General features: G+C 38.3%; 2 protein-coding genes across 2 annotated transcripts; both read left to right on the top strand.

Annotated features, from left to right (window-relative positions):
• Positions 1-4015: 4015 nt before the first annotated feature.
• Sirt6 (sirtuin 6) lies at positions 4016-5519 on the top strand. The gene is made up of 3 exons (XM_065221489.1): positions 4016-4164; positions 4219-4887; positions 5163-5519. Exons 1-3 carry the CDS (start codon positions 4099-4101, stop codon positions 5517-5519), a joined length of 1092 nt encoding a protein of 363 aa, XP_065077561.1. The 5' UTR covers positions 4016-4098.
• A 6431-nt stretch (positions 5520-11950) lies between these two features.
• RpL17 (ribosomal protein L17) lies at positions 11951-12697 on the top strand. Its single transcript, XM_065221497.1, has 2 exons — positions 11951-12069; positions 12135-12697. The coding sequence occupies exons 1-2, from the start codon at positions 11989-11991 to the stop codon at positions 12612-12614; spliced, it is 561 nt and encodes a 186-aa protein (XP_065077569.1). The 5' UTR covers positions 11951-11988; the 3' UTR covers positions 12615-12697.
• The last annotated feature ends 5146 nt before the right edge of the window (positions 12698-17843 follow it).

Here is a 17843-nt window from a genome sequence, read left to right as displayed (position 1 = left end):
GGAATTTTCACTGAAAACAACCACGAATTTTACCACACCCAACTGCGAAACACGTTCACTGAAACAAATCGACATATACCGTTTATTGGATCCATCTTATAACATAGCAATGTCAGCAGATTTATTCATTCTATGTGATGATTGATAGATTCCATCGGATTATCACTTAAAAACTATGACTGCGATATGGAATGATTTCTATCGTAATTTCACATACTTAGTACTTGATAAAACTTTGCTTCGAACGTGGTTAGCGATAGGTACGATGTATATGAATATTGTCTGATATATTTCATTGTGAAAAACTGTTGATATGTCTTGGGTGGGAACAGACATCTAGAAACTAATGGAAAATCATATAAGTTTGCACTATGGGAAAATTCAGTAAAATATACCTGTTTTAATGATGAATATTGCTCACTAAAAGATATATCTTATAAGATAATCATGTATATTTTATTGGAGTTGCTTTTAACGATTTTTGACGTTTGTTGATATGTCGCATGTAAACAGACATGTAGAAACTATTGGACTGTCATTTAACTTTGCAGTATAGGAAAACATGTATATCTCATTGGAATAGCTTCCTTTGATTTTTGAGGTTTAAAGATTGTAAACAGATCTATCTCAATCATTATATAAATAGTCATATAGATTTGCCTTTTAAGAAATCCAACAGCAAACATTTGTTTTGGCATGGTTTTCCGGGATGAATATCGCTCCCAATAAAAAACATCTTACATGATTGTTCTTTATAAATTATTGAAACAATTTTCAACGATGTTATCGTACACTCATTAAAATGATTAGTCGAACTAAATATAGCTAATAACAATGATACTGTATTGAATAATCCTTGTTTGTTATTGTTCCATAAGACAAGGGATTCCGGAAAGAATGTATTGAGATTGAAAAAAAAATGATTCTACTGCAATATTTACTATATTAACATTCTAATTGTAAGCGTGTAGAAGGGCTTATTCAGATTCCAGCACTAGTACTCGAACTTCATGAACCAGTTTCATGAACTCATATAATGTAGTCGTTGTTTTATTGCACACAGCAGCATTATGAAAGATTTGAATACACGACACCACCGAAACGGAGCATAAATTAGTCAGTGTTATTTTTCTTCACTCTATAGTAAAACGAGCATAACGTTGCACATTCCATGTTGGGAGAGCTGTTCTTACTTCATGCTAATTGAACGAGCTTAATATTGTAGTCAGCATTGGCCCAGTGGAATCGAGCGCAAACACCGAAAGCATCACACCTCAACAGTTCTGGATCGAATCCCAAATCAGTTACAATAAAAAAAGATACAACTGTGAAAGCTTCCACTGCCTGATGTTTATTTTTAGATTTATTTTTAGAAATCAATTAAATATACGTGTCAAAAGAAGAAATACATTTCATGTGATTTTCACATAAAATTTACTTCGATTGATTTATGACACATATATTATATTGTGGTGAAAAGTAAAGCTTATGCTTATAGGTTTCAAATCCATTTCAGTTATTTATTATAATTTGACCGATTTTCATTTATCATATGACGATCATATAAAAGTTAACAAATTATCAGCATTGTAAATGTATCAGATATTCATATAGAATTTACCTGACATATTTTCAATCATATCATTTTCAATGGATTATCTTATAGCGCAAATTTATTAGACTTCCACATAACAGGAATATGTCAGATTGGTTCAGTGTTCAGAAGCACTTTTGGTACACTCGCGATGCCACAAATTTCTGGTCCGGGAGAAACAATCAAACCACGCAGCGATAAATCTTCTGATGCTTGCAATTTTGCAAACATGATGAATCATGTTTCTTTCTCGATTCTAAAACTTCTCGGAAAGCGAGAAAACCACCACACACGTAGGGGAGGCAGAGTGCCAGCGCTAATCCGGCAAATGCAGCCGAAAACTATGAAAGCGAACGCACAAAACAGAGAACAAACACAACCGTATCCAAAGGGGTTCCGTGCGCCCTCGTCGAAACAAAAATATTTGAGGTAAATTCTAACGTAAACTCAGTTTGTTCTGGCCAAAAACATAAATTAGGTTGATTTCAAACGTATTCCATGTTTGAAGTCATGTGAAATCAATGTTTAAAATAAAAATAATGTTACGTTTATTTCAAAAATATTCGTGTTGAAAATAAACGTATTTGTTTTTGTTTGGTTTGACAGCTATGCGAACAATAATAAATATGTTTATTTTAAACATGCTTCTCATGTTTAAAATAAACATATATATTTTGAAATTATTGTAGTATTTGAGTGCAGGGTAAAGCAAAATAAAACGGTTTGCAAAGAAATAATAAAATAAGATCTTCGGGCAGGGCATCTAAATTCCTGCTCTTTTTTTGGGTGCGATTAAGGGTGACCTGTGGGAATTGGTGGGGTCCTGGTCCAGGATGCGAGGACCCGTCGGGGTGGGTGTCCGGGGATTCTAGTTCAGTGGAACTGGTGCAAATTTGTGTTATTGGCGTCGTTTTGCCTTTTCTGCCTCGGTTCCTGCCATTGGTCTTCATACCGGTTTCTTTCTATGTTCGGAATCTTCGGAATGGATAATCGTTTTCTGTTGAGGTAGAGCAAATGCTGGGCCAACTTTTTTCTGAATGTAACAAGAAGGAAATAAAAAGGCATGACACGCTAAAAACCGTTTACCCAAATCCTATATTGTTGAAATAAACATGCTTTTGAATTTAATTTAAACATAAATATTTTAGTTTTAAATATGCTTTCAATTTACTTTGAATAATTCATATGTTTAGAGTATAAACATTTATATTTTTGTTTTAAATGCACAAAATTCGTATCCGTGCAGACGGCTAAGACCATAGTTTGGTCCATCTCGCCTCACAGCATTGGTTTTTAAATCAAGTACATTGACCTTTCTGACGTTTAAACTTTTAATTAAGCACACTTTTGTAATCACATTTTCAAGTGCGAAGCTCCAGCCAAACACTTTGTTTTTTTTATTGCTATCCTCACTTTTCGACCATCATCAATGCTCAAGCATATAAATCAAGAGCAAATTTTCATTATGTCGTAAGTAACATTCGCACCAATCCGAGAAAAATAAAGTTTTGTTTTGATGACCGAAAAGTTATTCCTATTTCCAAGTAAACACATATAATCTCATAGTGATAGCAATGTTTAACATATTTAGCAGGGTTTTAATCATACAAATGCACACCGCTAGCTTTCATGCTAAAAATACTGGTTTTTGAGTCAAAAGTTATTATACGTCGTTTGGTGGCCCCTATTGTTACTTAAGTCAAAGTGTATTTACCAGGATATTCGGGAGAATTATCAATTACGTCTCCTTACGTGCAGCCCATTCATCATTTTAGGACCACCGAAATCATCTTAGCAACAAACAGTTCGATTTATTCACTTTAATAATGAGAAAGCGAAACGACGAACGTACACTTTTCACGGGTTTCTCAGCGCTGTTACTTAAGTCAAACGGCATCTCCATAGAAATTGGGTGACTTAAGTAACATCGAAAACTATTTTGATCGGAAGGTGATTACGTCAAAAAGCAATTTGACTGGTAAATAAATTTAAAAATGGGATTTGATCCTATATTCGGACAGTATATAGTGTAATAGCAGGAGAATCGATTGACACTGATAGCTCGACTTTATTTACCTTTGTTACTTTCGACGTAATGAAAATTTGCTCTTGAAATAGAAAGGACTATAGATGACACATCTTGCCCCACCATACTCTACATCTCAGCATTTCCCGAAAAGTTTCCGTCTTGGTCCACATTCAGGTAAGTGAACTTGAATTAAAATGATTAAATTTAATAATATTTAGTTGACCTAATTGAAGGGTGCGGTCGCACATCGATACCCCTGTAGTATTTTTTTCCACCGGCTGACCGCTCGGATGCCGAGTTTTGACAGCTGTCGGCGAGCGAAACGTAAACAACTCGCGATTCGTGGAAAGCGGCGTTCGAATTTGTTTACGCTTCCCAAAAGCGTCGAAGAGTTTGAACGGTTTGAAGGTCTTCCTGACATCAATCTATGTACTTTTAAAGCTTGTTTTAACATTTTTAATGAGTGCAAATAATCATGTCGTGTAATTATGCTGATGGCTTATCCGACTACAAGCACAAGGGCGTGTTGGGCGTTCCAGAGGTGAGAATTAAAATCGATCAACGATAATGGGAGTATAATTTTTCTGTCTTGCAGGTTTTCGATGATGAATCAACGGTAGACGAAAAATGCGAACAACTAGCGAAGTGGATTCTTGGATCAAAACATGTAGTGATTCACACCGGAGCTGGAATAAGCACCAGTGCCGGTATACCGGATTTTCGTGGACCGAAGGGTGTTTGGACATTGGAGAAGAAAGGGGCGAAGCCGACGGTAAACGTTGCTTTTGACGAAGCCATTCCAACAACAACTCATATGGGATTGAAAGCTCTGGTGGAAGCAGGATTTATTAAGTACATCATTAGCCAGAACATTGATGGACTGCATTTGAGATCCGGACTGGAGCGGAAATACTTGGCAGAACTTCATGGCAATATGTTCATAGAGCAGTGTCTGAAGTGCAGACGCCAATATGTAAGAAACAAGCCGGCTCCAACGGTTGGGAAAAAGTTGACTGGTGATGTATGCAAGGGTACAAAGAACTCCCGGGCTTGCCGAGGCGGTAATCTCATTGATAACATTTTGGATTGGGAACACGATTTACCTGAGGATGATTTGGAGTTGTCATTTATGCATTCCGCATTGGCGGATTTGAACATTTGCCTTGGAACGACATTGCAGATAATTCCCAGTGGAAACTTGCCTCTTAGGAATAAGCGATATGGCGGAAAGCTGGTTATTTGTAATTTACAACCTACAAAACATGTGAGTGCTGATTGTTGCGGTCTTAACGATCAATTAATCATATTGTCGAGCAGTTTTGGGACGACCTTCTACCAGCGATTTTGTGAAAATGAAGCAATAAATTCCTGATTTTTCTAGCTTAGCATAAATAAGATATTTTTCCTTGAGGTCTAGAATTTTTTTTTTTCAAAATATTGTTCCACGACAAAGTTTGAGTGGTAGGAAACGTCATTTTAAACTGGTCGTATGATGTGATCCATTGTGGATTATTTCTGACGAGTTTGTTTTCATTTCAGGACAAGAAGGCAGACCTTAAAATATCAACCTATGTGGACGTGATCATCGAGAAGGTTGCCAAACGGCTGGGTGTGGAAATTCCCAGCTACACGAAGGAAGTGGATCCAACCAAGGCCAGCCCGTGCTCGTTGGAGTGGACCATTCCTTCCGAGGAAGTAAAGCTTCTTGATAAGCACTACGGGAAAACCATTCGTGAATTATCCAACGATCGAAAGAATAAGTCTTTGAATAACAGCCGTAATGAGAAATTGGATTATTTTAAATGTAAACCCAAGAAGCTAAAAAAGGAGGAACCAGTCGAGAATACAATCGATGTTAGAAATAGTGTTAAGCAAGAAAAATCGAGTGCTGAATAAAATAACGCTATAGACAAAACAATCCACCGGGAACAGCCCCGGCTTAGGTTAACATTCTTACCTCTCACGCCAAAGTCACGAGTTCAGATCTCATCACGAATGACCCAAGAGTGTTGAAGGGACTCCCTTCAAGGCACTATATTAAAAAAAATGTATTCCACCGAATTAACCATTTAGTCCACCAGTTTTGGGACATCTTACTACCAGAGGTTTTAAGAAAATAAGGCAACAAATTTCAGTTTGATTCTACAACATTACCCGGAAATCAATTTCCCAGAAGAACATCACCCGAAAAGAACCGTTTTCCGGAATCAAATTACACTCAGGTCTTTTTTTTACACGGGGGATACGTATCGTGTAAAAAAAAACTACTGAGATTTTGTTTTTTAACATGCTTAAATATTTTTTTATAAATCGGATTTTGATGCCATTCGTAATTATAGCATGCTATGGTCCGATTAAGTGTGTAGACATATTTAAAAAATGTCATTCGATTACCTATAGCTTGAAACGGATAACGTGATTAGAATCAAGTCAATAGGTTGTATCGTTGTCGAGAAATCGTTAAAAACGTACCGTGTAAAAAAAGACTTCAGTGTATATACTTGCTTGAGTATCTCTTCCTTTTCCTGAGATCTTGATTTTGACAATATGTTCCGATCTTTTAGAGAATAGTCCTCTCCAGGCGGGTTCGTATTGGTGCGATTTGCGTGTGTTAGTGAGATGAAATTTTTTGTTAGCTGTGAGAATTTTTACGTACTGCTCAGTCCTTTGGTTCTGCTTGGTTTCCAGCGCTACAACCCAGGCTGGCTCCATACCTCAGTATCGACGACGACACACTTGTTAGAAGACGCCTCTTGCTACTGCTGGGACCAGAGTTGTTGGGCATGATTCTAGCTATCGCGTTGATGGCCAACAAAACCTTCTCACATTCATATTCGACGAGGCTGTCGAAGTTTAGCCGGTCATAGATCACTCCCAGGTTATTCAACACGCGCTTTCTATGCTATGGCGTGCTGTGCTCATGCACTCCTCATACTCTCAGCGCTAGCTGGCGTTGCTAGATCACTTATCTTCTCTTCATTTACGCTGCAGATCCGACCTAATTTGCGTGACTGCCCTGTTGACGACATTCCAAGTGCCCTCCTCTCGACACATTCATCGACGACATTCTCGTTAAGGACGGGCATCTCCCTTCGCATTGCCTCGAACCTTGCTTGGTTTCCAGCGCTGCAACCCTTGTTGGTTGGGCCCTGGCCAGAGCACGCCTCTTGCTACTGCTTGGACCAGTGTTGCTCGGCATGATTCTAGCTATCGCGTTGATAGCCTTCGAAGCCTTCTCACAGGCGTATTCGATGTGGCTGTTGATGTTTAGCCGATCATCGATCATCAGTCCCAGGTTATTCAACACACGCCTCGAGGATTTTAAATATGGCATCTTTGGTACGAATTTGAATGTACACTCAAAAAAATCTAAACTTACTAGTTTAAAAGTCTCATTAAATCGCTATTCGCCTGGTTGACCCATAAAGAGAGAGAATATGAGGTTAGGCTGTGTTCCAATTCTCGATCACTTTTTCGAGGGGACGTATCAGCTTTTGTAAACAATGCATATGATCGTCGATTTGGCGTAACTGGTAGCTCGACCAGGCATGCTAACACCACCGACAAACTAACATGACACTTAATTCTGACTCATGCCCGAAAATCGTAAACGGCCGATTTAAATCTGCAGTGATCCGAATTGTCAAAACCATATTTTTTTTATCTAGATAAAAATTATTTGTTCAGAATAGACCAGACACGAACCAATTAACAATTTTTGCATGCGGGTTCATGGCTTAGCTAAAAAATTTCCCGCAAACACGGTGCGAGATGTCAGTAGTGTGCTTTCAACCGGTGAACACTCGTGTTTATTTCAGTTACCGTGTGGACGTAATTTGTGATTAGCCCCTGTCCCTTTCAAATTGTATCATTATTTATGTACGTTCCTTATATTTGAAATGACGTTTCACATTCATCTAGTGATGGCCGATTTTCATTCGAATACTCGATTAATCGATTAACGAACCGAAAAGTAAAATTGTAATCGGTTATATCATAGAGGTAACTCTAAGACCACTGGGTCCCGAAGAAAATCATTATTATTTTTGGCTCACTCAGTACCAGAACAACGGTCCCAAGCAGTCCCAAGCTATTTCACTCACCCCTGCATGTTCTGCATGAATCCACACACCCCTGATGTTATCTGTCAAACTTTCATAGCGAATCAAAACAAACATAGTGTAGTAATAGAATTTCAACTAGAATAGGGTACGTTAATCGTTTGCTTGGGACCAATAGGCTACTAAAGTGATGAGCCAATTTAAAATCGTTAGTTTCGTATTGATTGTTGGTTATATCATGCCGATATAAGCATTAACATCTCCAGAGGATCATCACCCATCGTTTCAAACATGTGCTGCACTCTCATTGGTGGAAAAATGACAGCACAGCGAAAAAAAAATCGAATAGTTGTTAATCGAGCAATTGAAAAATGGGACATCTCTGATTTTGGTCTGATTGTTTTGATAAAAATGAGCGAAAAATTTCATCTCTACCGAGGGAGCAGCAAAACCACAAAATTACCTTGAATACGGGGGGTATTCATTGGATGAAAAGGACCGTGAAAGAGGACACTAAAATAGAAAGTTTTTCTTCCGACAGTTTCATCTTAGTATTCACAACAATCAATACGAAACTAACGATTTTAAATTGGCTCACTACTTGACTAGCCTATTGGTCCCAAGCAAACGATTAACGTACTCCATTCTAGTCAAAATTCTACTACTACAGAATGTTTGTTTTGATTCGCTATGAAAGTTTGACAGATAAAATGAGGGGTTATTGGTTTTTCCTATGTTTCGGGGGGTAAATCGATTAGCTTGGGACCGAAGAAAGTACCAGAGCTGAGCCAAAAAGTTGAGCACGTTATTTCGGGACCTTCTAGTCTTAGAGTTACCTCTATGGTATTCATCTTTGGTGCTTTGGTCAGAAATTTTATTGATTTTGCTATGGTCATTCATGTCGGTTTGTCGGTGCTAACACTGCCATCAGATAGGGGACATTTACCATTACCTGATAGTGGTGTTAGTATGCAGGGGTGAGCTACCAGTTATGCCAAATCAACGATCAAATCGAGGATCAAATGCATTTTTTACAAAGCAGATACGTCCCTTCGAAAAAGTAATCGAGATTTGGTGAATTTTCACTTAAATTTGCCGCTTTGTAAATAAATTAAAATGTTCGAAAATCCCTCTGTTGTTGATCTTCCTATTTTCGTGAAGGTGTTTGTCAAAATTGATTCCTGGTCTGTCAGAGATAAGTCTGGTACAATCAAGGGGGGGAGGAGGCTGTCAAATACGAACAATCGTCGCCTACCTCGCATGCCTCGCATTACTGGTTCCAAACGTAAACAAGCCATAAGAAACTTACAGCGTTTGTTTACGTTTGGAACCAGTTTCATACAAGAATGATCAGTAGGCTGATTTGACAGCACGTCCCCCCCCCCCCAGGGTACAATAGCAGGTTTATTTGAACATTTTACATCTGTCAAATTTAAGTGAAAATTCACCAAATGGAACAAAACCTTAGTATAAAAATGCTTTATGCATATATAGTTTAAAGTGCAAGTATTTTTTCGATGCTTCCTCGGGATTTATATGAATTTAGGGCTTGCTGTTACTGTGATTTCGTTTTTTTGTTTTTTATTGTAAATGGAGCAAAAGTGCAAGATTAAAATCTTCTAAATACATACCAACTGAGCATATTAACCTTCAAACTGAGAGACAAAATAACTAAATTCAACGACAATATTGAATTGGGTTCATTAATTTTGAAAAATGTTTAAATATCATCTGAAAGAGCTTCGTTTTTGGAGCACAGCGATATTTTTTCCGAATCCACACACTTTCATCTCGATTTTTAAATCAAGATTTAAAGCAAAATAATAACTTCACTGTTTGACACTAAACTAACAAACTGACAGCTTGCTCCCATATAAAGTGACACCGACGGGCGCTAATAAGGTGATTTTTGCAAATGTAATCGTACTTATTTAAAATAGTTCCAGTGTACCAAAATTGATGAAATTTTGGGTTTGGGTTCCATTTTTTATGCAGATTACGAATATGCATTTACCTCAATACCCTTAAAGAACCCAATTCTGGGGGGGAAAACTTGAAAATTCACAGAGTTTCTCGAGCTGTGAATTGTTAATAAATAATTATCCTCGAAATTTATACATTGGGAAGACTTTTTTACTATTATTCATACTAATTATAACATTCAGACTATGATAGTGTAGTTTAATTTAAGAAGCGTATACAACCGATGTACACTCATAAAATTCTACACATTTTTATTGTCAAATTTTCATGTAAAATTCCACATGATAATCATGTGTCAAAATATTTGAAAAACATGTTTTTTTTTAATCTTATATTGAATTGTTGTTATAGACTTCTCTGACGTTCATGAATTGCACTAGTATCAGTGCAGAAATTTGGGTAAACTCAAAGGTTTTCTTACACTAATACTTATAATCTCTGGTCACGTCTTCCTTCGGAAGGGAAGTAAAGCCGTTGGTCCCGGCCCATGTGTATATGTGTTGAAAGGGTGCGATATCCTACGCAGGTGTGGAAGCTGCCTTCCTGCACATTCGATTGCCGTCAATGGATGGCAATCGATGTCCGTCGGTGATTGGCACTAGATTGCGGAACAGAGACCGACGTTAAATAAACGAAAGATCACTTATAATTTCAGGCATAACATTTGATAACGACCTAAAAGCATTTGTACACAAACTTTCTAAGGCCCTTTACACGCGAACCAAAGTACGCCCACGCAAACCAACAACATCATCGGATAGGGACAACTATCACTTTTCACGGAGAACAAATTATAGCAGACGTAATTATGTTTCCGGTTAAAATAACTATATTGTTCAATTGTTTTAGAGATAACCCGAAACTATAGTTGATTTGGCTATATATAGAGGGCAACAACTATAGTCCATAGTTGGCTCCTCGGTTGGCCCAACTATATTTTTCAGTAGATGAACAAACGTCAAACTTCAAAATACAACTATGCTTTAGCTGATTCAAGAAAACTACTGTTATTATTGTTAGGAAAGCAACATTTTACAATGTTTATTAAACGAACTGCTCTTCATTATCGACATATGAAGGAAGTTTGTTTTGCTTCTTTATCGATCTCAAAAACACAACTGCAAAATCATAAAAAAGTGTACAAGAACATTCAACTTAGATTTGAACCGTGTTCATCTGCGTGAGAGCCAGCTATCTTATCGCCTGCTCTACGCATCACAAGTTAAAAGTGTGCGGATTTATGATGATCACTTGAAACCAAATTATATAAATAAATTACATTTGACGTTTGTTATAATTGATCAAAGTTATAGTTGAATTGAGTATAAGATGAACAGTTGAATCTATTAGGTAGATATGATTGAATTGACGGTCAAATTAATGATAGAATAACTATAGGTTTCTTTCAAACAACATTATTTTTCGATGTGAAAGTAACTATTAGGATTGTTATCTTAACTTAACGATTTTGTTCTCCGTGTTCCGAAAGTGGTATTGGTTTGCGTGGGCGTACTTTGGTTCGCGTGTAAAGCTCCTTAGAAAATTTGTTTACAAATGATTTTGTGCCGTTATCAAATGTCATGCTTGATTTACCCCAAGTTCTGCACTAATACTTGTGCATTTCACAAACGTCAGAGAAGTCTATTTAATTTATGCCATTTTATTAGGGCTGACTTTACAACCTTTTGAAACGCTTGGCCTGACGGTCTTGGAAATTGTGGCACCAATTCCACACCTAGCCGGTTGCTTGACAGAATTTTGCATGTTCGTAATTATCCTCCCTTCTGACAGTGACAGTCCGTACCGGAAGCAACTGAGCTGTCATCGCTCCGTGCACTGCGCGATCGCTCCCTTCGCTGTCAACTGAGTTGAAAGCTCTCTTTCCGGCATCTTGTAAGGTTAGTGGTGGAACACATTTACTGTGCTGTCCACAAAAATTAATGGAAATATCGTTAGATAGTGAGCGAATATGGTTTTGATTTTGATTAACATGATCCTAAACAGGGCGCCGTTGTGGGTGATGTGATTGTGCTTCGTGATAGATGGGAATTTACAGAAAAAAACGATAATTTAAGTGTTGGACTTTCATATGCTGGTTGTGTGCATCCTCTGCTGGGATGTGTGGAACCGTTTGCTGACATCGTCAGTCAACAATAAATTTTCCCATCTGAAGTGAAGTGCAATTTTTCCAGCGAACAACGCGGCCACAATGCGGCTTTGCAAAATCAAAATCGTTTTTACTTCATTGTTTAGTTTTAGTCGAATGTAACCTCATTGTTATGGTTTTGTTCTCTCCGTTGTTCACAGGATAATATTTCAAGATGGGACGCTACGCAAAGGAGCCAGACAATCCCGCCAAGTCGTGTAAGTCACGCGGATCGAACCTCCGGGTGCATTTCAAGGTAAGGCTGCATTTCCTTTGCTCAAAAATCTTGTTCTCATAAAACGATGTTTACATTTTTTTTAGAACACTCGCGAAACGGCACTAGCCATCAAGCGTATGCCTCTTCGCCGTGCCCAGAAGTTCCTGAAGAACGTCGTCGAGAAGAAAGAGTGCGTTCCATTCCGTCGCTTCAACGGTGGTATCGGCCGCTGCGCTCAGGCCAAGCACTGGAACACGTCCGTCGGTCGTTGGCCGAAGAAGTCGGCCGAGTTCCTGCTGCAGCTCCTGAAGAATGCCGAAGCCAACGCTGACTACCGGGGTCTGGATGTCGACCGATTGGTCGTTGACCACATTCAGGTCAACCGGGCGCCGTGCCTGCGTCGTCGTACGTACCGTGCCCACGGTCGTATCAACCCGTACATGTCGTCGCCGTGTCACATCGAGCTGTCCCTCACCGAGAAGGAGGACGTCGTGACCAAGGCCGCCGAGAACGAACCAGCGAAGAAGAAGCTGTCCAAGAAGAAGCTCCAACGGCAGAAGGAGAAGATGATGCGTAACGAGTAAATCTATTGCTTAAGTCGATGGGAGGTGTATATTCAGGAAGGAAATTAACCGAGAATACAAATATTGGAAGCCGTAAGAAAAGTGTTTGCCCTAGTTTTGTGCATGTTTACTTGGAAAGCTTGAGAACGCTCCGCATAGATTTTAATGTGTGGTGGACAAAAGTTGCTGCAAACGTTGTGGAGTTCGGATAAGCTCGAAATCCTTCTGATGTGAGGGTCATTGACATTGACAGATTGCTGTATATTTACGGATTCGTTTTGGATTGATTTCTCTTGAAAATTTCGAGGTAGTTACAAAAGTGGGTTTCTGGTTAGTTACTGAAATGAAAACTCGACTTATCGTTCTTACCAATAGAAGTCGTGCAATATATTTGAAATTAATCACTGTAAGATTGACAGAATCCTTTACTTCGTAGTTTTAGCGGCACTAACTGACGAATGTGCACTGCCTATAATCATACACATCAGTCCCAATTGATTTGCACGGAGCCACCTCACCCGCGGTGACTACGCATCGGGATCTAACCGCAAAGTGCCATAATTCTGCGCGGCGTTTAATTCCGTGTATTTCGCCAAAATTTTGCAGTATATCGCGATTTTATTTAAATTTATATTTTGCTCATAAAAACTTGTGCATGGGAAAATATAAATCGACAGTGAGTATGCATAAGGACGAATACGCGATGATCGATTTTCTCTTTGCATTGCTACAGCTAAGCGAAACAATTTTCTAGAATTTGTTCAATGCATAGTAGTAACAGGTTGTATTGGTTATCAAAAGCAACAGCAAACGCACCGAGAAACGTTAAATCTAGCGAGTTATTAACAAAAGAGAGAATCGATCATCGCGTATTGGCGTTGACGGCGACTCTGTAGCTCTTTACTCCAATGTTAAAATCCATAAGCAAACGTCAGACTGTGCGTGAAACATGGCGGACTTTGTACTATCCTTTCACTCCACGGAAAATTCTAATAAGAAACTGTCAATCTTTGCTAAAAGAGACAATTCTAGATAGAGCTGGAATTAGGGCGTAACAGCTTTTGTAAACAATGACTTCTCTCGATAAATTCTCGAAAGTTATGGCTCTCGCTGGCAAATCGACATTACCATCGAGTAGAGGAAGACTTTCCCTACCCGATGGATATGTTGGTTTGTGTAGGCGTACCTTGAATTCCTAGAAATCAACGAGGGAAGTCATTGTTTACAAAGGCTGTTACGCCCTAATTCCAGCTCTATCTAGAATTTTTCGGCGGTGCCGTCAACGCTAATAGGCCCTTATGCATGCTCACTGTCGAAATGTAATCTATATACTGCAAAATTTTGGCGAAATGCACGGAATTAGTGCATACACAAGAGGTTTTTTCTTTCCTGTGCTGGGTGCATAATACATTATACCGCACAACCCGTACTTTGATGATAGCTACATCACCGACAAACCGACATGAATGACCATAGAAATTACCACGTAATTTCTGCTCCAAGCACACTACCGACATCTGTCTCCGTGTTCCCGGAAAACGTTTATCTAAGCCATAAACACGAGTGCAAAATGTATGGATTGGTTCGTGTCTGATCTATTCTGCACAAGTTATTTTTATCTAGATGAAAAGTTTCTATGGTTTTGACTAAAAGCCTAAATTCAGGCTCTTTAGTTTAGACTGATGGTATCGCTGCACATATATAGATAGATTTAGAGTCGGTGTATAATTGGCGTTGACGGCACCATAGAGGTAACTCTAAGACCACTGGGTCCCGAAGAAAATCATTATTATTTTTGGCTCACTCAGTACCAGAACAACGGTCCCAAGCAGTCCCAAGCTATTTCACTCACCCCTGCATGTTCTGCAGAATCCACACACCCCTGATGTTATCTGTCAAACTTTCATAGCGAATCAAAACAAACATAGTGTAGTAATAAAATTTCAACTAGAATAGGGTACGTTAATCGTTTGCTTGGGACCAATAGGCTACTAAAGTGGTGAGCCAATTTAAAATCGTTAGTTTCGTATTGATTGTTGACGGCACCGCCGAAAAATTGTCTCTTTTAGCAAAGATTGACAGTTTCTTATTAGAATTTTCCGTGGAGTGAAAGGATAGTACAAAGTCCGCCATGTTTCACGCACAGTCTGACGTTTGCTTATGGATTTTAACATTGGAGTAAAGAGCTACAGAGTCGCCGTCAACGCCAATTGTTGATGTAGAAGTCCTCTGTTGCCAAGTGAAAAGAAAGGGAATCATTCGAAAACCGTGATGCGAGTTCAACTGTTTTTCTCTTCACGGTAAGAAAAAAGTACCCAACGGCCAGTTCACTTTTACCTACTTTTGACTAGTTTGTCTCCTTTTCTCCTTCTAATGTTGTCAAAAACGGAAGAGCAAAACCACCCAACAGGGGTAGTAAAGTGTGGGAACCCAACGTTGAGTATAATCATATTTACCTACTGTTGGGTACAACTAACTTACTTTTGGTTAAAAAACTAGTGGAAAATTCCATACGAACTGCACACTAGTAAATGAAAATTACTTTGACCCGCTTTACCTACTTTTGGGTTCCTGCACTATAGTGCCGAGATGAGTGAAAAGAACTTAATTTTGGTAACTTTTTTCTAACCGTGTTGGCGTGACTCATTATACACCGACTCTATACTGTACCATTTAAAGCGAACGAGTGCGAGCAAGAAGGAAACAGATTAGTGGGAAAACAAACCGTCCATTCATCCATGTGTGCTAGATAGAGAGAGATGGTTAAACGTCAAAAAGGTCTATTCATTTATTTCTCGATGAACATTTCAAATGGTCCTATCTGCTTTGATCAATTCTCTTCATCGACTTTCTCTTTTCATAACCACTGCTATGCAAACAGATTTCGCGCTAATTCTACCACCGACAAACCGACATGAAACTAAAACTTAACTCTTGATCGAGAATCCATAACGGCGGATTTAAATGTGCAGCGATCCCATCTGTCAAAACCATAGAATTTTTTTATCTAGATAAAAATAATTTGCCCGGAATAGATTAGACACGAACCAACTCAAACATTTAGTATGTGTGTTCGTGGCTAGGATCATGCTTGTCATACACAGTTGTACTTACCAACTGCTCATTTGCTAATAACTTGACGAAACATAGTTCTTTTTGAAGCAGTAGATAGAATAGAGTTTAAGCTTGTTAAAGATATGTAAAAACAAGTAGATTTTAATTCTAGTAATAAACTGTATTTGTTTTTGCGTTGTAAAAATGAAGTGAGAAATGCTCGCTGCACATCTCGTACTTTAAATGTAAAATATCATTGGCGTTGATTCAAATGTTAAGATTTACCTACTCTTTGCATATCTATAGAAAACTATGATCCTAATCTATCAATTACTTTAAAGAAAAACAAATTTCAACAACTGAGTGAAAAGTTATTAACAAATGAGCAGTTGGTGTGTACAACTGTGTATGCCAAGCATGGCTAGGATACACATTTTTCGTGAACACGACGGCAGATGTCAGTTTTGTGTTTTGATCAGAACTTTGATGATACTTTGTATGATCATTCATGTCGGTTTGTCGGTGATTCTACCACATAGTTTGATAAAGGAGTTTCTTATCTAGCGTCTAGCGTACAACAGGGAAAGTTTTTGCAGCTGAGTTATTGACGAAAGAGAAAGTCGATCAATACAGATATAACCTTTTGAAATGTTTATCTAAAGTTTCATTTCATTGATAAGCCTACGGTGTTTCGTGAAAACCCATTAATGGGTAAAAAAATACCCATTTTCAAACCATGTATGTAGCTTTTTTTTTTAATCTTTATTATAGAAATTTTTAGCCTAATGCCTTGTTCAGACTGGAGAGTTATAACATGTTATAACGGTTGTCAAATAATCGCAACACAGAGACCACCATCAAGATAGCGCTATAACATGTTATAACTCTGTAGTCTTAACGTACTATAAGGCTAGTTCATCTCTAATGTATGCAGCTGTCAAAAAATGGGGGAAATTTGGAAATCATAAAATGGGTGAAAAAATACCCATTTAAAGAATCAGTTCATGATTGCATAATGGGTAAATTTTTTACCACTAATGGGTGAAAAAACACTTGCCGTTGCCTGCGTCGGTGTTAAAGGTTATTGCGTGCCCCTCCTGTTTTAAATATTTATCATTGAATATATAATAATAATATGATAGGACCTGTGATTTATTCAAACTCAAACTCCACGGTGGTGCCCTTAAGGATAAGCCTTTACTACCGATGATCTTTCATTAAATTATACTTTTACGCGACGTTCGTTGTTCGATTTGGTCTTTACGTAAGACGGGAACAGAAGCCATAAAACTTTCACATTTTTGTGCTACCGTACCCCTTTCTTCACGCTTGCCGATTTTACCAGTGTACACACCCTAATAAAAATTGTATGGTTAATTTGCTTAACGACGTGTTCTGGGTATCATCCAAACCATTTGTGGAATAGTTCAATGATTTGGGTTATCGTTCGTTTATGGTTATTTTTTATTAGGGCATATTGCACATCTTTTAAGTTATCTCAACCGAACTCTATTGCGTTTTAAAACGACTGTTTTCTCATTTTCATTTTCAGCTACTTTTTTATAAATTATTTAGTCACTATTTTCTTGTGCCCTACAAGAGGAGAAACTAGAATTCCAAGGTAATTCTGAAGTAGCTATGCGTGTAAAATTCCAAAGTGATTCTGAGGAGAATTCTACAGAGATTGCATTACGATAGGGTTAAACGAAATATGCAAGTAAGCGCTGGATCGGATTTCGGTAGGTTCAATCCATCTAATTGAATCTAATTAATGCGATTTCTGATTACATTTGTGCCATATTCAACAGTCTTTAACAAATTTTAATGTTAGGATATGCTTTCAATCAAACTCCGTTACACATACAGTCATCAATATCATTCGAAGCCTCCAATCAGAAATGATACTTTCCGAAATACTGCGCTTTCTTCAGGGCCGTCAGCAATACTCGGTCCAAAAAACGACGCCTTTCTTCGGCTCTTATCTGCATCCTCAGTCGCTGCAAGTGTTTTTTCTGCATCCACAAAACTTCATTCAGCCGTCGCCTTCGTTTTTGCTCAATCGCTATGAGCATCTTCAGTCGATTCACCTCCTCCACCTTGGCCTGGTATAAGGCGCAGTAATCTGTGGAGGATATGGAATTTTTACACCTAATTCGCTTAATCCAGATTACGGAGATAACGATGACACAATCAGTG

Source organism: Ochlerotatus camptorhynchus, unplaced genomic scaffold (assembly GCF_037179485.1).
Source record: "Ochlerotatus camptorhynchus isolate MF236.1 unplaced genomic scaffold, CSIRO-AGI_Acam_v1.1 ptg000143l, whole genome shotgun sequence".
NCBI lineage: Eukaryota > Metazoa > Arthropoda > Insecta > Diptera > Culicidae > Ochlerotatus > Ochlerotatus camptorhynchus.
This window is presented reverse-complemented; position numbering and strand designations above follow the sequence as displayed.